A 23,172-nucleotide genomic window follows, 5' to 3' on the forward strand; every position below is an offset into this window, starting at 1 on the left:
AGACACTCCCTGCTACGCTATACAGGTGAGACACTCCCTGCTTCCCTATACAGGTGAGACACTCCCTGCTTCCCTATACAGGTGAGACACTCCCTGCTTCCCTATACAGGTGAGACACTCCCTGCTTCCCTATACAGGTGAGACACTCCCTGCTTCCCTATACAGGTGTGACATCCCTGCTTCCCTATACAGGTGAGACACTCCCTGCTTCCCTATACAGGTGAGACACTCCTAGTAAAAAAATGAATAACAAATTAGCAACAGAGAAGTCCAGAACAGAGCAACAGAGAAACAGCATACATACTGACAGTACATTGACAAAAGCCATTAAGCAGGTGCACCTCTCCCTTACTATGGGAAGTGCTTTGAGCACCTGGTGGAAAAGCCAAGCGCTATATGAGTGCAATTATCTTCCCTGGCCACAACACTACCTGCTTCCCTTTACAGGTGAGGTACACCTGTCCGGCCCCGCCCTGTCATGTGACCCAGCTGGTTCTGTTTATGCTCCTTCCTTCTTTCTCTCACTCGTCGGTTTCTTTCTATCCATCTTCTCTCAGCACTGCAGTCCATATTCCTTTGATTTCCCCTCCTAACACTAACCCACCTTCCCATCCTAACACTAACCCACCTTCCCATCCTAACACTAACCCACCTTCCCATCCTAACACTAACTCACCTTCCAATCCTAACACACTAAATGTAAGGGAGTGTACGTTATTTAGAAACTGTTCTTCGTCCTGTAAGCATCACATGGCAACATTACGTTATTTAGAAACTGTTCTTCGTCCTGTAAGCATCACATGGCAACATTACGTTATTTAGAAACTGTTCTTCGTCCTGTAAGCATCACATGGCAACATTACGTTATTTAGAAACTGTTCTTCGTCCTGTAAGCATCACATGGCAACATTACGTTATTTAGAAACTGTTCTTCGTCCTGTAAGCATTACATGGTAACATTGGGTTGGTTAGTGTTAGAGCTGCATGCCTTTCTTCCCCTCTCCCCAGATCCCGCTGTCAGACCCTCGTACCGGTATCCAGAGCTGCATGCCTTTCTTCCGCTCGGCACCCAGCTGTGTCGGGAGCGGAGCTTTCCCCGGGGCCACACTCCACCATCACCGGGAGCAACTGAACGCCATCACCTCATTCGTAGATGCCAGTATGGTTTACGGTAGCTCCTCCCCCCTGGCCGCGGCCCTGAGGAACCACTCCTCTCCACTGGGTCTGCTGGCCCTCAATGACCAGGCCTCAGACCAGGGCCTCGGCTACTTGCCCTACCTGCCTCGCCTGCAGGGACGCCTGGATCCCTGTGGGCCACGAAGCGGGTCTGGGGCCAACACCACCGGAGCCACAAGTGCTTCTGAGACATCTGCTACTGCACCAACAGAACAGGAGAATATTACATCCTGTTTCCAAGCAGGTATGGCACAATCCATCAATCAATTAATCAATTAATCAATCTAATGTTTTTATAAAGCCCTTTTTGCATCAACTACTCTCACAAAGTGCTTTACACTAACAACCTAGTTATCTGCTGCTCTGAACTATGTGCCTAGATACAGTATGTCCTGTATGCCCCGCCCACCTGAGGATCTGTCTTTTTCAGCAATCTATTTCCTGTGTTTGAGGGATTCATAATCCACTTGTCACTTAAATCTCGCTGGATTTGATTGCTTTCATTTTACTCCTGTGACTCTTTCATACTCTTGCTTGTGCCTGATGTTTTTCCCCGTTACCGTTACCACCGCGGAAAAGTTCGCAATGACCTGTCAAACACACCCCGGTATTTTTGTATTTGTGTTTATTATGGATCCCCATTAGTTCCTGCCAAGGCAGCAGCTACTCTTCCTGGGGGTTTATTATGGATCCCCATTAGTTCCTGCCAAGGCAGCAGCTACTCTTCCTGGGGTTTATTATGGAATCCCCATTAGTTCCTGCCGAGGCAGCAGCTACTCTTCCTGGGGGTCCAAACATATTAATGCACTTACATTACATATAAAACAAAATATAAAACAGTACTTCACATGACATTATTACACCACTACCTATCTACAATACAAAATGTTTAATACCACCATACAACAATATCACAATGTGTGCGTATGCATGTGTCTATACCCTTGTGTGTGTCTCTTCACAGTCCCCGTTGTTCCATAAAGGTGTATTTCAGCCGGTAATGGCTGAAATGGGCTCTATGGAATGCATTGTCTTTCCTTTGAATCTAAAGCTTCGTCTAGGATTTAATGCACCGTCTCGACAAGTACATCACAAGAACGAAAAGAAAGATAAATGTGTTATGATGGGTGTTCATTTTTTGTGGAGTTGAAAAAAAGCAATCATTTAATACAGTTGACATTTTTACAAATTAGATGCGCTGAAATGAAAGCAAACTTCTGAAAATGAACACTTGGATTATAGTGATATTATGTCACATCTCGCAAACGATGTAAAGGATGTTTAGATAGGTGTCATCTCGAGCCAAGCCCGTTGACTTTTTATCAAAGGGTGTCCTGCTATTGACACACCTGTTGAATTATGCAAGACAACGTGACAACAACAGTAATTAATGAGGCAGTCTTGACAGCGCAGGTGAGTGATGGTAGGGTAGACAGAGCAAGTGTTTGGTGCTTGCAGCCCTGTTCCACCCATTTATGTTAATTTAGTCATATATGCAAATAATCTAGTGCATTTATGCAAATGAGGCACACATAATTTTCTTTGTTTTAACACAAACTATTCAAAATCCCTGAACTCCATTCATTATTTGTCCATGCCAGTAAAATGTTTTATGTGCTATAATTCAGTCAATATCTGATGGATTATACAATTTCTAAAAGTTTGGAGGATCTTCATCCATTGTCAAACAGTTGTATTTGTTAGAAGTGTTTTAAAAACCTTTTAACAATTTCTATGACCGTTGCTAATGTACTGTAGCAGACCTCGGGTTAAACATCTAGCGGTTCCCATTAATAATAAGGCTTATTGTAAGACATTATAAAGGCTCATATACATTCTTAAAACAATTTAAGTAAAGTGTTGTCCAGTTGACTCACCAGGTACATAGTGTCCCTTCTAGTAATTGTATGTCTATGGGTCAAACTTCCTGTATTCTGTTGTCTAGGTGACTCACGGTCCAATGAGCACCTTGATAGCTCTTCCTTCCTGTAATTGTATGTCTATGGGTCAAACTTCCTGTATTCTGTTGTCTAGGTGACTCACGGTCCAATGAGCACCTTGATAGCTCTTCCTTCTAGTAATTGTATGTCTATGGGTCAAACTTCCTGTATTCTGTTGTCTAGGTGACTCACGGGCCAATGAGCACCTTGATAGCTCTTCCTTCTAGTAATTGTATGTCTATGGGTCAAACTTCCTGTATTCTGTTGTCTAGGTGACTCACGGTCCAATGAGCACCTTGATAGCTCTTCCTTCTAGTAATTGTATGTCTATGGGTCAAACTTCCTGTATTCTGTTGTCTAGGTGACTCACGGGCCAATGAGCACCTGGGGATGATAGCGCTCCACACATTGTTCCTGAGGGAACACAACAGATTGGTCAGAGAGCTGCACCTCCTCAACCCTCACTGGAGCCCAGACACCTTGTACCAGGAGGCCAGGAAGATCATGGGGGCTGTTCACCAGGTACACACACTATGGGTCTGTTTCCCAGACAGATGAAGCCTCCTCCAGGGTCTGGGGTCTAGGTGCTGTTTATTTAGCTTCCTATTCTTTCAAGTTTTATTAGTTGTATGTACGGGATACACCGTCCAATTAAATGCTTACTTGCAGGTTCCTTCTGTGTATGTACGGGATACACCGTCCAATGAAATGCTTACTTGCAGGTGTGTGTGTGTGTGTGTGTGTGTGTGTGTGTGTCAGAGTCAGAGCAGGTGGTCAGTCCGGTTCAAGTGTTCAGCAGTCTGATGGCTTGTAGATAGAAACTGTCTCTGAGCCTGTTGGTATCAGACCTCATGCTCCGGTACAGTCTGATGGCTTGTAGATAGAAACTGTCTCTGAGCCTGTTGGTATCAGACCTCATGCTCCGGTACAGTCTGATGGCTTGTAGATAGAAACTGTCTCTGAGCCTGTTGGTATCAGACCTCATGCTCCGGTACCGTCTGCCTGACAGTAAGGGAGTGAACAGCTCGTGGCTGGGGGGTGTGGGGGGTCCTTGATGATGCTGCAGGACTTCCTCAGGCACTGTTTCAAGTAGATGTCCTGGATGGGTGGGAACACGGCCCCAGTGATGTGGTCCTCTGTAGCTCAGCTGGTAGAGTACGGCGCTTGTAACGTCAAGATAGTGGGTTCGATCCCCGGGACCACCCATACACAAAAAAAAATGTATGCACGCATGACTGTAAGTCGCTTTGGATAGAAAGCGTCTGCTAAATGGCATATTATTATTATTATTATTATTACTGGATGGGGTGGGAACATGGTCCCAGTGATGTACTGGATGGGGTGGGAACATGGTCCCAGTGATGTACTGGGCCATCTTCACCACACGCTGGAGGTCCTTGCTGTCGTGGACGGAGCAATTCCTGTACCAGGCCGTGATGTAACCGGTCAGGACGCTCTCGATGGTGCAGCGGTAGTATTTGGAGGGGACCCGGGGTGGCATGCCAAATTTATTCAGCCACCTTAGGAAGTAGAGATGCTGTTGCGCCTCTTGACAAGAGTCGTGGTTTTGTTCTTCCACGTCATGTCCTCTGTGATGTGAACGCTGAGGAACTTAAAACGGCTGACTCTCTCTACTGCAGTCACGTTGATGTGGATCAGGGTGGATCCTCTGTTTTCCTGAAGTCAATAATCAACTCCTTTGTTTTGCTGACGTTGAGGGAGAGGTTGTTGTCCTGGCACCACAACGCCAGTTCACTTACCTCCTCCCTATAGGCTGACTCGTCATTGTTGGTTCTCAGGCCGACGATGGAGTTTTGGTGTGGGTGCAGTCGTGCTTTTTATTGTATTGCAGTGGATCGATAGTCTCACCCCCCCCCCCCCCCCCCCCCATTCTCCTCCTCCCCCAGATACTGACCTGGGAGCACTACCTGCCCAGGGTCCTGGGTGAGACCACCTCCTCCCTCCTGATGCCTCCGTACAGGGGCTACGACCCTGAGACTGACCCCAGCATCGCTAACGTCTTCTCAGCCGCCGCATTCCGCTTTGCCCACGTCACCGTGCAGCCGATGGTGGCCCGCCTTGGCCCCGGGTACAGCCTCGCCCCACAGCACCCACCTCTGCCCCTACACCACTCCCTTTTCGCTTCCTGGAGGGTCGTACAGGAGGGTGAGACATTTTACATTAGGGCCAGTTTCCCGGACACAGATTAAGACTAGTCCTGGACTATAAAGCATTCTCAATAGAGATTCTCCATTGAAATAGGTTTTTTAGTCCAGCAGTAGGCTTAATGTGCTTGTATGTGTATTAAAAGTAGGAAAAAGTTAAGTATTTGGTCCAGAAATGAATGGTAAATAATGTATTGTGTCATTTTGGAGTCGCTTTCATTGTAAATAAGAATAGAATATGTTTAATATGTTAAAGATACAATTATGGGCAAAAGACTCGCCGGCTTTAAAATAGGTATGAACGATCAGTTCCCAAAGGAAATCGCAGAACGACGCAAAGTGCCGTACCCACTCTTCAAAGACAATAGACTAAAAGGGAGACGTGTAGCTCTCGTAGTCGTGAAACTGTACATTGATAACCAACTGTTCAGAGACACCAAGACTACTCCATGGCTATTCTAAGTCAAATGGAACATCCAAAACTATTAATGGTAGGGATTGTAATAAAACATTTATAAACTGAAATAGTGAAATACAACAATTAATAAAGAATCTATAAATACACTATACTATTCAAGTTATCGAATGTTGTAAAATAATTTGTATTCTATTTTTTATGTTTAGTATTTAAAAATAGATAAAAGATAGGACAATTCATGAAATAATAAATCCAGGACACAAAAAGGCACAATATGTGGGTACGGGTGTAAACTGTATGTCGGGGGAGTGCGGGTGTGTAGGAAGATGGGGTGTGTTTTGTGTGATTGGAAATGTGTGATGAGTTAAGTGAGTTTTTTTAATTTATTTTTTAATTATTATTATTATATGTTTTTTTTTTGTCATTTAGTTTGTTTATTTTAGTCGTATCATGATGGAACAGTGCCAACCCTATGTCCTAGACTCCGACCTGAGCGACCCACCCACTAACGAGAAGTCCTTATCCGTTTTAGTAGCCTATGCAGCCAAGGCAGAAAGGTGAACGCAAGCTTACAGGCAATACATGACTCCATTATTATGTTGGGAGATTATAATACGGTTTAAAGTACCTCAATGGACCGTAAAGGAAATCACACTACAAACTATCACCCTCATGCACTTAAGGAAATTATTAATATTATGGATATATTGGAACTAGTGGTTATATGGAGGCTTAAATATCCTGATCTAGTGAGATATACATGGAGGAGGCTCAATCAAGCTAGTCGTCATGACTACTTTCTTATGGCATTCTCACTGGCACCAAACGTTTAAAAGTGTGTTGATAGGGGACAGAACGCTGTCGGACCATCAAATAATTGGTATACACATTACTCTTACAGAATTTCTGCAAGGGCGAGGATATTGGAAATTTTATCAAAGGCTACTGGATGACAAATTATTTTTAACCAAGACAGAATAATTTATAACTTACTTTTTCCTAGAGGCCATGCAATTCAATACTCATCTTTAAAAAAAAAACAATTTACAGTGGGGAAAAAAAGTATTTAGTCAGCCACCAATTGTGCAAGTTCTCCCACTTAAAAAGATGAGAGAGGCCTGTAATTTTCATCATAGGTACACGTCAACTATGACAGACAAATTGAGGAAAAAAAATCCTTAAAATCACATTGTAGGATTTTTAATGAATTTATTTGCCAATTATGGTGGAAAATAAGTATTTGGTCACCTACAAACAAGCAAGATTTCTGGCTCTCACAGACCTGTAACTTCTTCTTTAAGAGGCTCCTCTGTCCTCCACTCGTTACCTGTATTAATGGCACCTGTTTGAACTTGTTATCAGTATAAAATACACCTGTCCACAACCTCAAACAGTCACACTCCAAACTCCACTATGGCCAAGATCAAAGAGCTGTCAAAGGACATCAGAAACAAAATTGTAGACCTGCACCAGGCTGGGAAGACTGAATCTGCAATAGGTAAGCAGCCTGGTTTGAAGAAATCAACTGTGGGAGCAATTATTAGGAAATGGAAGACATACAAGACCACTGATAATCTCCCTCGATCTGGGGCTCCACGCATGATCTCACCCCGTGGGGTCAAAATGATCACAAGAACGGTGAGCAAAAATCCCAGAACCACATGGGGGGACCTAGTGAATGACCTGCAGAGAGCTGGGACCAAAGTAACAAAGCCTACCATCAGTAACAAACTACGCCGGCAGGGACTCAAATCCTGCAGTGCCAGACGTGTCCCCCTGCTTAAGCCAGTACATGTCCAGGCTCGTCTGAAGTTTGCTAGAGTGCATTTGGATGATCCAGAAGAGGATTGGGAGAATGTCATATGGTCAGATGAAACCAAAATATAACTTTTTGGTAAAAACTCAACTCGTCGTGTTTGGAGGACAAAGAATGCTGAGTTGCATCCAAAGAACACCATACCTACTGTGAAGCATGGGGGTGGAAACATCATGCTTTGGGGCTGTTTTTCTGCAAAGGGACCAGGACGACTGATCCGTGTAAAGGAAAGAATGAATGGGGCCATGTATCGTGAGATTTTGAGTGAAAACCTCCTTCCATCAGCAAGGGCATTGAAGATGAAACGTGGCTGGGTCTTTCAGCATGACAATGATCCCAAACACACCGCCCGGGCAACGAAGGAGTGGCTTCGTAAGAAGCATTTCAAGGTCCTGGAGTGGCCTAGCCAGTCTCCAGATCTCAACCCCATAGAAAATCTTTGGAGGGAGTTGAAAGTCTGTGTTGCCCAGCGACAGCCCCAAAACATCACTGCTCTAGAGGAGATCTGCATGGAGGAATGGGCCAAAATACCAGCAACAGTGTGTGAAAACCTTGTGAAGACTTACAGAAAACGTTTGACCTGTGTCATTGCCAACAAAGGGTATATAACAAAGTATTGAGAAACTTTTGTTATTGACCAAATACTTATTTTCCACCATAATTTGCAAATAAATTCATTAAAAATCCTACAATGTGATTTTCTGGATTTCTTTTCTCATTTTTGTCTGTCATAGTTGACGTGTACCTATGATGAAAATTACAGGCCTCTCTCATCTTTTTAAGTGGGAGAACTTGCACAATTGGTGGCTGACTAAATTGGTGGCTGACCCCACTGTAGGTCATCTTAAAAAAGGAAATAGAAGAACTAACAGTACAGATAGATAGATAGCAATAAAAACTATTCCATAGAGGCACAGAATAAGTTAGAGGACAAAAATAAATGGAGGAACTTTTTCAAGAAATATCAAATGTAATATTTTATAAAAAATAAAGTGAACTGGATGGAATATGGGGGAAAATGCTAGAAATGCTACCGTTAAAGAATTTACAGAAACGTGTTACAAATGACGGAGTCATCCATGATTCACCTATCTCTATTTTGAAAGAGGAAGCAAAGTACTTTAAGCACATGTTTTCATTTCAGTCTCCTCCATTTCCACTAACTGAAGTTAATTGTAAGGATTTTTTTCTATTAATAGTGTAAAATTAACAGCTATACTGAATGACTCATGTGAAGGCCAAATTACAGAGGAGGAACTTCTAGATGCAATTAAAGCCTTCAAGTCCAGGAAAACTCCAGGGCTGGATGGAATGCCAGTTGAGGTATATCAAATATTTTTTGATGTACTCAAAGGTCGATTATTAACATGTTTCAACCACTCATATAAAAATGGTAGACTATCAGATACTCAGCAAGAAGGTCTGATTTAACTATTACTGAAACAGGACCCAGGTGGTAAATATAAAGATCCAGTCCACCTAAAAAACTGGAGACAACACTTTAGTGTTGTAATGCCAAAATCTTAGCAAAATGCATAGTGCATAGAATTAAAAAGGTATTGTGAGATATTATTCATCCTAATTAGACCGTTTTTTATTTTTTACATGGACGATACATTGGAGATAATATAAGACAAGTACTGGAAACAATAGAACACTATGAAAAATCTGGGAAACCAGGCCTGGTATTCATAGCTGGCCTTTGATAAAGTATGACTGGAATTTATATATAAATGCCTGGACTATTTTAATTTTGTAGAATCTCTTATACAACGGTTTAAAGTTATGTATAGTAACCACAGGTGTAAAATAGTAAATAATGGCTACTTCTCAGAAAGTTTTAAACTGTCAAGAGGAGTAAAACAAGGTTGTCCACTATCGGCATATCTATTTATTATAGCCATGGAAATGTTAGGTATTAAAATCAGATCCAATAATTTCCATAATATCAAGGGATTAGAAATCGAGGGCTTAAAAACAAAGGTGTCATTGTACGCTGACGATTCATATTTTCTTTAAAATCCCCAATTTGGATCCCTGCACAGCCTCATAGAGGATTTAGATACTTTTTTTACCTCTCTGGATTAAAACCGAATGATGATAAATGCACCATATTACGTATTGGATCTTTAACTTTTACATTACCGTGTAGTTTACCAATAAAATGGTCTGATGGTGAAGTGGACATGCTCGGTATTCATATCCCAAAAGAAAGAAATGACCTCACTGCAATACATTTTAATAGAAAGTTAGCCAAATTAGATACGATTTTACTACCATTGGAAGGACAACACCTGTCTATTTGTGAAAAAATCACCCTGATTAATTCTTTATGGCCCTGCCTACACCTAACAACTTGGTTTTTTAAATATATGAGCAAAGTATATTCCACTTTATTTGGAACGGCAAGCCAGACAAAATTGAACGGGCCTATTTTTATAATGAATATGTATTCGGAAGGGCAGAAATTATTAAATATTAAAGCACTGGACCTCTCACTAAAGGCTTCAGTCATACAAAAAATATACTTATATCCAAACTGGTTCTCCAGCAGATTAGTAGGAATGTCTCACCCTGTGTTCCCTTCATTCGTATTACAACCTCTCACTTTCGGTTATTTGAAAATGAAATAATCTCCAAAATATCGCTATTTTTAAAACAAGCAATAGAAAGCTGGTTTCAATTTCAGTTTAATCCACCAGAAAAGACAGAACAAATATTAGAACAAATATTATGGTTAAACTCCAATATACTAATTTAAAATAAAAAAGCATTATTTTGAGCGAAAAAAAATTACAACGGTATAATCTTTGTAAATTATATCATAAATAGGACTGGTGGAGTTAGGTCACACACAAACTTTTCAATTTAAATTATTATACAAAAGTCTTGCAGCCAATAGAATGTTTTTCCACATGTTGTTACGTTACAGTCTTATTCTAAAATGTCTTAAAATGTTGTTTTTTTCCTCATCAATCTACACACAATAACCCATAATGACAAAGCAAAACCAGGTTTTTTATTCAAAATAAAAAATCGAAATATCACATTTACATAAGTATTCAGACCCTTTACTCAGTACTTTGTTGAAGCACCTTTGGCAGCGATTACAGGCTTGAGTCTTCTTGGGTATTCTCTCCCCCACCTCTCGGCCACCTCTCTCCTCTCTCCCCTCCACCTCTCTCTCACCTCTCTCCTCTCTCTCCCCCACCTCTCTCCCACCTCTCTCAGGTGGTATAGATCCAGTGCTGCGTGGCCTACTCCTCTCCCCAGCCAAGCTCCAGATGCCAGGCCAGATGATGGTTGAGGAGCTAACTGAAAGACTGTTCCAGGCCCAGGGTGGGATGCCACTAGACCTGGGAGCCCTCAACCTACAGCGGGGCCGAGACCACGGCCTGCCTGGTAATATTAGTACTATACTACTATACTATATTATTTAGACCACAGCCTGCCTGGTAATATTAGTACAATACTATATTATATAGACCACAGCCTGCCTGGTAATATTAGTAACATATTACTACTACTATACTATATTATATAGACCACAGCCTGCCTGGTAATATTAGTAACATATTACTACTACTATACTATATTATATAGACCACAGCCTGCCTGGTAATATTAGTACTATACTACTATACTATATTATATAGACCACAGCCTGCCTGGTAATATTAGTAACATATTACTACTAGTATACTATATTATATAGACCACAGCCTGCCTGGTAATATTAGTACTATACTACTATACTATATTATATAGACCACAGCCTGCCTGGTAATATTAGTAACATATTACTACTACTATACTATATTATATACACCACAGCCTGCCTGGTAATATCAGTACTGTACTATATACTATATTATATACACCACAGCCTGCCTGGTAATATCAGTACTGTACTATATACTATATTATATAGACCATGGCCTGCCTGGTAATATCAGTACTGAACTATATACTACTATACTATATTAGTACAGGCCAACCTGGTCCCTGCTGGTTATATTAAACAGTATAACAGTACTTACATTTACATTACATTTTTGTCATTTAGCAGATGCTCTTATCCAGAGCGACTTACTTATAGTATACACCTAAACTTACATGTTAGAAGACGGCCCAACTGGAGTTATCCTTGTTCTCAAACGTACATGTTAGAAGACGGCCCAACTGGACTTATCCTTGTTCTCAAACGTACATGTTAGAAGACGGCCCAACTGGACTTATCCTTGTCCTCAAACTTACATAGTAGAAGACGGCCCAACTGGACTTATCCTTGTTCTCAAATTTACATGTTAGAAGATGGCCCAACTGGACTTATCCTTGTTCTCAAAAGTACATGTTAGAAGACAGCCCAACTGGACTTATCCTTGTTCTCAAACGTACATGTTAGAAGACGGCCCAACTGGACTTATCCTTGTTCTCAAACTTACATGTTAGAAGATGGCCCAACTGGACTTATCCTTGTTCTCAAACGTACATGTTAGAAGACGGCCCAACTGGACTTATCCGTGTTCTCAAACGTACATGTTAGAAGACGGCCCAACTGGACTTATCCTTGTTCTCAAACTTACATGTTAGAAGATGGCCCAACTGGACTTATCCTTGTTCTCAAACGTACATGTTAGAAGACGGCCCAACTGGACTTATCCTTGTTCTCAAACTTACATGTTAGAAGATGGCCCAACTGGACTTATCCTTGTTCTCAAACGTACATGTTAGAAGACGGCCCAACTGGACTTATCCGTGTTCTCAAACTTACATGTTAGAAGACGGCCCAACTGGACTTATCCTTGATCTCAAACTTACATGTTAGAAGATGGCCCAACTGGACTTATCCTTGTTCTCAAACTTACATGTTAGAAGACGGCCCAACTGGACTTATCCTTGTCCTCAAACTTACATGTTAGAAGATGGCCCAACTGGACTTATCCTTGTTCTCAAACGTACATGTTAGAAGACGGCCCAACTGGACTTATCCGTGTTCTCAAACTTACATGTTAGAAGACGGCCCAACTGGACTTATCCTTGTTCTCAAACTTACATGTTAGAAGATGGCCCAACTGGACTTATCCTTGTTCTCAAACTTACATGTTAGAAGATGGCCCAACTGGACTTATCCTTGTTCTCAAACGTACATGTTAGAAGACGGCCCAACTGGACTTATCCGTGTTCTCAAACTTACATGTTAGAAGACGGCCCAACTGGACTTATCCTTGTTCTCAAACTTACATGTTAGAAGACGGCCCAACTGGACTTATCCTTGTTCTCAAACGTTCATGTTAGAAGACGGCCCAACTGGACTTATCATTTGTTCTCAAACGTACATGTTAGAAGACGGCCCAACTGGACTTATCATTTGTTCTCAAACGTACATGTTAGAAGACGGCCCAACTGGACTTATCCTTGTTCTCAAACGTACATGTTAGAAGACGGCCCAACTGGACTTATCATTTGTTCTCAAACGTACATGTTAGAAGACGGCCCAACTGGACTTATCCTTGTTCTCATTTACATTTACATTTTAGTCATTTAGCAGACGCTCTTATCCAGAGCGACTTACAGGAGCAATTAGGGTTAAGTGCCTTGCTCAAGGGCACATTTACGTCATTTAGCAGACGCTCTTATCCAGAGCGACTCACCAATTGGTGCATTCACCCTATAGCCAGTGGGATAATCACTTTACAATTTTTTTTTCTTTGGGGGGGGGGGGGGGGGGGGGGGGTAGAAGGATTACTTTATCCTATCCCAGGTATTCCTTAAAGAGGTGGGGTTTCAAATGTCTCCGGAAGGTGGTGAGTGACTCCGCTGTCCTGGCGTCGTGAGGGAGCTTGTTCCACCATTGGGGTGCCAGAGCAGCGAACAGTTTTGACTGGGCTGAGCGGAAACTATGCTTCCGCAGAGGAAGGGGAGCCAGCAGGCCAGAGGTGGATGAACGCAATGCCCTCGTTTGGGTGTAGGGACTGATCAGAGCCCGAAGGTACAGAGGTGCCGTTCCCCTCACTGCTCCATAGGCAAGCACCATGGTCTTGTAGCGGATGCGAGCTTCAACTGGAAGCCAGTGGAGTGTGCGGAGGAGGGGGGTGACGTGAGAGAACTTGGGAAGGTTGAACACCAGACGGGCTGCGGCATTCTGGATGAGTTGTAGGGGTTTAATGGCACAGGCAGGGAGGCCAGCCAACAGCGAGTTGCAGTAGTCCAGACGGGAGATGACAAGTGCCTGGATTAGGACCTGTGCCGCTTCCTGTGTAAGGCAGGGTCGTACTCTCCGAATGTTGTAGAGCATGAACCTGCAGGAGCGGGTCACCGCCTTGATGTTGGCGGAGAACGACAGGGTGTTGTCCAGGGTCACGCCTAGGCTCTTCGCACTCTGGGAGGAGGACACAGCGGAGTTGTCAACCGTGATGGCGAGATCATGGAACGGGCAGTCCTTCTATATACTATATTATATAGACCATGGCCTGCCTGGTAATATCAGTACTGAACTATATACTACTATACTATATTAGTACAGGCCTACCTGGTCCCTGCTGGTTATATTAAACAGTATAACAGTACTTACATTTACATTACATTTTTGTCATTTAGCAGATGCTCTTATCCAGAGCGACTTACTTATAGTATACACCTAAACTTACATGTTAGAAGACGGCCCAACTGGAGTTATCCTTGTTCTCAAACGTACATGTTAGAAGACGGCCCAACTGGACTTATCCTTGTTCTCAAACGTACATGTTAGAAGACGGCCCAACTGGACTTATCCTTGTTCTCAAACGTACATGTTAGAAGACGGCCCAACTGGACTTATCCTTGTTCTCAAACGTACATGTTAGAAGACGGCCCAACTGGACTTATCCTTGTTCTCAAACGTACATGTTAGAAGACGGCCCAACTGGACTTATCCTTGTTCTCAAACGTACATGTTAGAAGACGGCCCAACTGGACTTATCCTTGTCCTCAAACTTACATGTTAGAAGATGGCCCAAATGGACTTATCCTTGTTCTCAAACTTACATGTTAGAAGACGGCCCAACTGGACTTATCCTTGTTCTCAAACGTTCATGTTAGAAGACGGCCCAACTAGACTTATCCTTGTTCTCAAACTTAGATGTTAGAAGACGGCCCAACTGGACTTATCATTTGTTCTCAAACGTACATGTTAGAAGACGGCCCAACTGGACTTATCCTTGTTCTCAAACGTACATGTTAGAAGACGGCCCAACTGGACTTATCCTTGTTCTCAAACTTACATGTTAGAAGATGGCCCAACTGGACTTATCCTTGTTCTCAAACGTACATGTTAGAAGACGGCCCAACTGGACTTATCCGTGTTCTCAAACTTACATGTTAGAAGACGGCCCAACTGGACTTATCCTTGATCTCAAACTTACATGTTAGAAGATGGCCCAACTGGACTTATCCTTGTTCTCAAACTTACATGTTAGAAGACGGCCCAACTGGACTTATCCTTGTCCTCAAACTTACATGTTAGAAGACGGCCCAACTGGACTTATCCTTGTTCTCAAACTTACATGTTAGAAGATGGCCCAACTGGACTTATCCTTGTTCTCAAACGTACATGTTAGAAGACAGCCCAACTGGACTTATCCTTGTTCTCAAACGTACATGTTAGAAGACATCCCAACTGGACTTATCCTTGTTCTCAAACTTACATGTTAGAAGATGGCCCAACTGGACTTATCCTTGTTCTCAAACGTACATGTTAGAAGAGGGCCCAACTGGACTTATCCGTCTTCTCAAACTTACATGTTAGAAGACGGCCCAACTGGACTTATCCTTGTTCTCAAACTTACATGTTAGAAGATGGCCCAACTGGACTTATCCTTGTTCTCAAACTTACATGTTAGAAGACGGCCCAACTGGACTTATCCTTGTTCTCAAACGTTCATGTTAGAAGACGGCCCAACTGGACTTATCATTTGTTCTCAAACGTACATGTTAGAAGACGGCCCAACTGGACTTATCCTTGTTCTCAAACGTACATGTTAGAAGACGGCCCAACTGGACTTATCATTTGTTCTCAAACGTACATGTTAGAAGACGGCCCAACTGGACTTATCCTTGTTCTCAAACGTACATGTTAGAAGACGGCCCAACTGGACTTATCATTTGTTCTCAAACGTACATGTTAGAAGACGGCCCAACTGGACTTATCCTTGTTCTCATTTACATTTACATTTTAGTCATTTAGCAGACGCTCTTATCCAGAGCGACTTACAGGAGCAATTAGGGTTAAGTGCCTTGCTCAAGGGCACATTTACGTCATTTAGCAGACGCTCTTATCCAGAGCGACTCACCAATTGGTGCATTCACCCTATAGCCAGTGGGATAATCACTTTACAATTATTATTTTTTTTTGGGGGGGGGGGGGGGGTAGAAGGATTACTTTATCCTATCCCAGGTATTCCTTAAAGAGGTGGGGTTTCAAATGTCTCCGGAAGGTGGTGAGTGACTCCGCTGTCCTGGCGTCGTGAGGGAGCTTGTTCCACCATTGGGGTGCCAGAGCAGCGAACAGTTTTGACTGGGCTGAGCGGAAACTATGCTTCCGCAGAGGAAGGGGAGCCAGCAGGCCAGAGGTGGATGAACGCAATGCCCTCGTTTGGGTGTAGGGACTGATCAGAGCCCGAAGGTACAGAGGTGCCGTTCCCCTCACTGCTCCATAGGCAAGCACCATGGTCTTGTAGCGGATGCGAGCTTCAACTGGAAGCCAGTGGAGTGTGCGGAGGAGGGGGGTGACGTGAGAGAACTTGGGAAGGTTGAACACCAGACGGGCTGCGGCATTCTGGATGAGTTGTAGGGGTTTAATGGCACAGGCAGGGAGGCCAGCCAACAGCGAGTTGCAGTAGTCCAGACGGGAGATGACAAGTGCCTGGATTAGGACCTGTGCCGCTTCCTGTGTAAGGCAGGGTCGTACTCTCCGAATGTTGTAGAGCATGAACCTGCAGGAGCGGGTCACCGCCTTGATGTTGGCGGAGAACGACAGGGTGTTGTCCAGGGTCACGCCTAGGCTCTTCGCACTCTGGGAGGAGGACACAGCGGAGTTGTCAACCGTGATGGCGAGATCATGGAACGGGCAGTCCTTCTATATACTATATTATATAGACCATGGCCTGCCTGGTAATATCAGTACTGAACTATATACTACTATACTATATTAGTACAGGCCTACCTGGTCCCTGCTGGTTATATTAAACAGTATAACAGTACTTACATTTACATAAAATTTTTGTCATTTAGCAGATGCTCTTATCCAGAGCGACTTACTTATAGTATACACCTAAACTTACATGTTAGAAGACGGCCCAACTGGAGTTATCCTTGTTCTCAAACGTACATGTTAGAAGACGGCCCAACTGGACTTATCCTTGTTCTCAAACGTACATGTTAGAAGACGGCCCAACTGGACTTATCCTTGTTCTCAAACGTACATGTTAGAAGACGGCCCAACTGGACTTATCCTTGTTCTCAAACGTACATGTTAGAAGACGGCCCAACTGGACTTATCCTTGTTCTCAAACGTACATGTTAGAAGACGGCCCAACTGGACTTATCCTTGTTCTCAAACGTACATGTTAGAAGACGGCCCAACTGGACTTATCCTTGTTCTCAAACGTACATGTTAGAAGACGGCCCAACTGGACTTATCCTTGTTCTCAAACGTACATGTTAGAAGACGGCCCAACTGGACTTATCCTTGTCCTCAAACTTACATGTTAGAAGATGGCCCAAATGGACTTATCCTTGTTCTCAAACTTACATGTTAGAAGACGGCCCAACTGGACTTATCCTTGTTCTCAAACGTTCATGTTAGAAGACGGCCCAACTAGACTTATCCTTGTTCTCAAACTTAGATGTTGGAAGACGGCCCAACTGGACTTATCATTTGTTCTCAAACGTACATGTTAGAAGACGGCCCAACTGGACTTATCCTTGTTCTCAAACGTACATGTTAGAAGACGGCCCAGCTGGACTTATCATTTGTTCTCAAACGTACATGTTAGAAGACGGCCCAACTGGACTTATCCTTGTTGTTGTTTTAACTCCACTTCTTTTCTTCCTTCTCCTACTTCTTCTTCTACCCCTCCTCTTCTTCTTCTTCTACCCGTCCTCTTCTTCTTCTTCTACCCCTCCTCTTCTTCTTCTACCCCTCCTCTTCTTCTTCTACCCCTCCTCTTCTTCTATCTACCCCTCCTCTTCTTCTATCTACCCCTCCTCTTCTTCTATCTACCCCTCCTCTTCTTCTTCTACCCCTCCTCTTCTTCTTCTACCCCTCCATCATTCTCTCCTCCCCCTACCTCCTGCTCTACCAGGTTACAGCTCGTGGCGTGGGCTTTGTGGTCTCTCTGTTCCCAACACCACCTCTGACCTGGCAGGTAGATAGATAAACTGAATATTTGATCATTCAAAAAATACATTCCAGCCAAACTTATTTGAGGATAACACACCGTTTTTAGGTTTTGACAACTTGTTTTCATGTTTGTATACACTGCACCACACTGCATTTAAAACCATGAAGGATAATAAAGGACAAAAATGTGTTCCAACGTATTTCCATCATGGTCGTCTGACCTCTGACCTGGCAGGTATCCTGGGTAACCCTGGTCTGGCTGAGAAGTTCCTGTTGTTGTACGGTACGTCCCAGAACATCGACGTATGGGTGGGGGCCATCTCAGAGCCTCCTCTACCTGGGGGCCGGGTGGGACCCCTCCTGTCCTGTCTACTGGCCAGGCAGTTCAGAGCACTGAGAGACGGAGACAGGTGAGATGAGATGGTGTTCCACTCTATTTGTCACGTGTAACAGTAAATCTTCCATCCCTGTTCTACCCCAAACTGGGCTCGAACCAGGGACCCTCTGCCCACAGCAACACTCGCAAAACAATGTCAAGGTGTTACAAGGTTGTGAAACGCAAACATGTAATAACAATTAGGCTGGGATTCAATCCGGTCACCCCTTTTTTGGCTATGCACCATTTAAAGGCATTGTTACCGCGGTCGCAGAGATCACATTCAAAGTAAATGCTGCAAATGCCGGCTCAATCTGGAAATGACCTTTAAATGTCACCCGCGCTACAACGCGGATCGTCCGCGGGTCCGGATTGAGCCCTGGCCTTAGACAGGTTTGCAATATAAAATTGTTTGAATGAATATATATTGTATATTGATCATTTCCAAAAATACATGAATCTCATGACTACATGGAGTACCATATACACCTAGCGGACAAAACATAAGAACACCTGCTCTTTCCATGATATAGAATGACCGAGTGAATCCAGGTCAATGCTATTATCCCTTATTGATGTCGCTTGTTAAATCCACTTCAATCAGTGTAGATGAAGGGGAGGAGACAGGTTAAAGAAGGATTTTTAAGTCTTGAGACCATTGAGACATGGATTGTGTATGTGTGGCATTCAGAGGTTGAATGGGCAAGACAAAATATTTAAGTGTCTTTGAACGGGGTATGGTAATTGGTGCCAGGAACTGAGTGTCAAGAACTGCAATGCGGCTGGGTTTTTCACGCTCAACAGTTTCCCGTGTGTACCAAGAATGGTCCACCAAGCCAACTTGACACAAATGTGGGAACCATTGGAGTCAACATCCCTGTGGAATGCTTTCAACAGCTTGTAGAGTCAATGCCTCCAACGAATTGAGGCTGTTCTGAGGGCAAAAGGGGGGTGCAACTCAATATTAGAAAGGTGTTCCTAATGTTTTGTACACTAAGTGTATGTCTGAGATATCTGCCCACCCAATGTGTCTGTTTGAATCGGCCCTACAGAATGTCTGCCTACCCAGCAACCTCTCTCCCTCTGTCAGGTTCTGGTGGGAGAGAGATGGTGTGTTCACCAGCACCCAGAGAGCTCACCTCCACACCGTGTCCTTATCCCGTATCATCTGTGACAACACACACATCACACGTGTTCCCTCCGACCCCTTCAGCCGTACGGTTAGCCCAGAAGACATGCTGGCCTGCAGCCACCCCCTCATCCCACACCTTAACCTCTCTGCCTGGAAGGAGCCCGACACAGGTACTGTTCTATTAACCCTAATGGAGTCGGTAAAGAAATCGAGCAACTCCTTGGTATGCAAGATACGTGTATTTCAGTAGATCAGGGATTCTGTGCAGAGCCTTGCTCAGGCCGGTCCTCTCCAACAGGCTGAAACTGTTGATTATCATCTGACCTCCTCAGCTGTGGTCCAGTCTCCAGGTTACAGTCTACTCTACTGCGACCTCATCATCACTGTACTTCCCTCCCTCCCTCCCTCCCTCCCCCTCTTCCCTCCCGCCCCCTCTTCCCTCCCTCCCTCCCCCTCTTCCCTCACTCCCTCCCTCCCTCTTCCCTCCCGCTCTCCAGATCCCCGTTGCGGTCCAGTCCCCAGGTTACAGTCAGGCTTCTCTCTGCTCTGTGACTCCATCATCTACTACCAGTGTGGTCTAGGCTATCAGCTGATTGGTCCATCCTCTGTGACCTGTGACCCCAACAACTATCAGTGGAGTCCAGCTCCCCCAACCTGCCACGGTATGGAGTGGAGTGGAGTGGGCTGGGGTGTTTGTGAGTGAGTGAGAGAGAGTGAGAGTGAGAGTGAGAGTGAGAGTGAGAGTGAGAGTGAGAGTGAGAGAGAGAGAGAGAGAGAGAGAGAGAGAGAGAGAGAGAGAGAGAGTTTAATTAAGTCACTACAGGCGACATGCATGTCTTTAGTTTAGTATTCTGACTGATTTGCTGTAGATGTCGATGAGTGTGCCGATCAGCCAAACCCGTGCCCCCAAAACATGGACTGCCTCAACACACCTGGGGCATATACGTGTACAGGTAGTCATTCTATACATTCTATACCTTCTATACCTTCTATACATTCTATACCTTCTATACATTCTATACCTTCTATACATTCTATACCTTCTATACATTCTATACCTTCTATACATTCTATACATCTGTTCATGTGTCTGACCATCTACAGACGGTAATCAATCCTAATTTCTGACCATCTACAGACGTTAATCGATACTAAGGGCTCTATTCAATCCGTATCACGGAAGTCCAGCCGAGACTGAATTTACGGTAAATGCTGCATATGTCGGCTCAATCGGAAATGTACCTTTTATATTTCGTAACGCTTCAGTGCTACGGATTGAATAGAGCCCCCTTAATAAACATGTGAACCAGTGTAATTGTTCCTCTGTTTGTATGTTGTGTGTCCCAGAGCTGGACCTGTCCTCCTACCATTCTGCAGTCTCAGTCATCTCTGCTGTTATAGCTGTGGTTGGGGGCGTGGCCGTCATGTTTATTATACTGGCCTGTTGCAGAAGGTACGTCATCATAATGATGTCCAGGTGATAAAGGTCATTATAATGTATCAGGGGTTGGGGTCAATTTCATCATTTCCTTGTCAATTCAGGAAGTAAACTGATATTCAATGTCTTATTTACGTAATTGAAAAGTATATTTAAAATTGTTTTATTTAAATGAAATTGACCCCCAACCCTGGTAGATGTCGCTTAACAAATGTTCATTAACATTTCAAAAACAGCATTTCTGTTTTTTTAATATTCTTGCAGGTATTTTCCAAAGAAGCCAGAACCGATAAACAGAACCGATAAACAGAACTGATAAACAGTGGTTGCTGTAAGAGGGACAGATAACCAAGCGACACCTCATACATATTTTATTACGTTTTAGTATTTTGTTTTAAAATGTGACATATATCCTAAAAGTATGCACTTGAATGTGTTGATATTAAACGTAACTTCAGATTCTTTGTTAGACAATAACCTGAAAATAAGAAATAACTGAATTGTATAAATGTTGTTTTAAGATTAATAAAGTAACCCTGTTTTAGCCCACAGTCATGTTCTATGAACCTCAAAGGCCTGTTTTAGCCCACAGTCACGTTCTATGAACCTCAAAGGTCTGTTTTAGCCCACAGTCACGTTCTATGAACCTCAAAGGCCTGTTTTAGCCCACAGTCACGTTCTATGAACCTCAAAGGTCTGTTTTAGCCCACAGTCACGTTCTATGAACCTCAAAGGTCTGTTTTAGCCCACAGTCACATTCTATGAACCTCAAAGGCCTGTTTTAGCCCACAGTCACGTTCTATGAACCTCAAAGGTCTGTTTTAGCCCACAGTCACGTTCTATGAACCTCAAAGGCCTGTTTTAGCCCACAGTCACGTTATATAAACCTCAAAGGTCTGTTTTAGCCCACAGTCACGTTCTATTAACCTCAAAGGTCTGTTTTAGCCCACAGTCACACTATATAAACCTCAAAGGTCTGTTTTAGCCCACAGTCACATTATATAAACCTCAAAGGTCTGTTTTAGCCCACAGTCACATTATATAAACCTCAAAGGTCTGTTTTAGCCCACAGTCACGTTATATAAACCTCAAAGGTCTGTTTTAGCCCACAGTCACGTTCTATGAACCTCAAAGGTCTGTTTTAGCCCACAGTCACATTATATAAACCTCAAAGGTCTGTTTTAGCCCACAGTCACGTTATATAAACCTCAAAGGTCTGACTCAAAGTGCACAAAGTAATTAGCTTTTATTTGGTGCATATGTCAAGCCGTACAGGTCCAAAACTATTTGGACAGTGACACATTTTTGTTGTTGTTCTGTTTAGTGACAAAATGACACAATACATTATTTCTCATTCATTTCTATTGGCCACACAACCAAAACAAACAGCAAATGCATCCAACAAGTTTGAGTTACAAGCTTGATGTAATCATTGTGTGCTAGGAATATGGGACCAAATACTTAACTTTTTACTACTTTAATACACATATAAGTCAATTTGTCAAAATACTTTTGGTTGGTAATTTCTTAACGGTTTACCTGATATGGATGAAAATGCCCTCAAATTAAAAGCTGACAGTCTGCGCCTTATCTTTCAAATCCAAAGTGCTGGAGTACAGAGCCAAAACAAAACAAAATGTGTCGCTGTCCAAATCCTTTTGGACATCAGAGTATTTGTCTGTTCTAGTCAACGTGTTCGAAGCTCATAAACTTTAACAAGCTAACAGCATTAAAGGGCATTACAGTTTAAAATATATATATATATACAGTGGGGAAACAAAGTATTTAGTCAGCCACCAATTGTGCAAGTTCTCCCACTTAAAAAGATGAGAGAGGCCTGTAATTTTCATCATAGGTACACGTCAACTATGACTGACAAATTGAGAAGAAAAAAAATCCAGAAAATCACATTGTAGGATTTTTAATGAATTTATTTGCAAATTATGGTGGAAAATAAGTATTTGGTCACCTACAAACAAGCAAGATTTCTGGCTCTCACAGACCTGTAACTTCTTCTTTAAGAGGCTCCTCTGTCCTCCACTCGTTACCTGTATTAATGGCACCTGTTTGAACTTGTTATCAGTATAAAAGACACCTGTCCACAACCTCAAACAGTCACACTACAAACTCCACTATGGCCAAGACCAAAGAGCTGTCAAAGGACACCAGAAGCAAAATTGTAGACCTGCACCAGGCTGAGAAGACTGAATCTGCAATAGGTAAGCAGCTTGGTTTGAATAAATCAACTGTGGGAGCAATTATTAGGAAATGGAAGACATACAAGACCACTGATAATCTCCCTCGATCTGGGGCTCCACGCAAGATCTCAC

At 43.1% G+C, this 23,172-nt stretch overlaps 1 protein-coding gene across 1 annotated transcript in view; it reads left to right on the forward strand.

The window, feature by feature from the left end:
• The window catches only part of LOC311148698 (eosinophil peroxidase-like), a gene marked incomplete at both ends in the record, with an annotated part of 30,629 nt that extends 9,744 nt beyond the window's left edge, over positions 1-20,885 (forward strand). The window contains 9 exons of the mRNA XM_084185677.1: positions 1,009-1,420; positions 3,478-3,638; positions 5,024-5,282; positions 10,747-10,917; positions 17,859-17,921; positions 18,132-18,306; positions 19,363-19,574; positions 19,902-20,066; positions 20,752-20,885. Coding sequence (XP_084041803.1) covers positions 1,009-1,420; positions 3,478-3,638; positions 5,024-5,282; positions 10,747-10,917; positions 17,859-17,921; positions 18,132-18,306; positions 19,363-19,574; positions 19,902-20,066; positions 20,752-20,885 — 1,752 coding nt within the window. The remainder of the gene's footprint in view (positions 1-1,008; positions 1,421-3,477; positions 3,639-5,023; positions 5,283-10,746; positions 10,918-17,858; positions 17,922-18,131; positions 18,307-19,362; positions 19,575-19,901; positions 20,067-20,751) is intronic.
• Positions 20,886-23,172: the final 2,287 nt, after the last annotated feature.

This window comes from Coregonus lavaretus, assembly GCF_964263955.1.
Source record: "Coregonus lavaretus genome assembly, chromosome: 21".
In the NCBI taxonomy this organism is placed as follows: Eukaryota; Metazoa; Chordata; class Actinopteri; order Salmoniformes; family Salmonidae; genus Coregonus; species Coregonus lavaretus.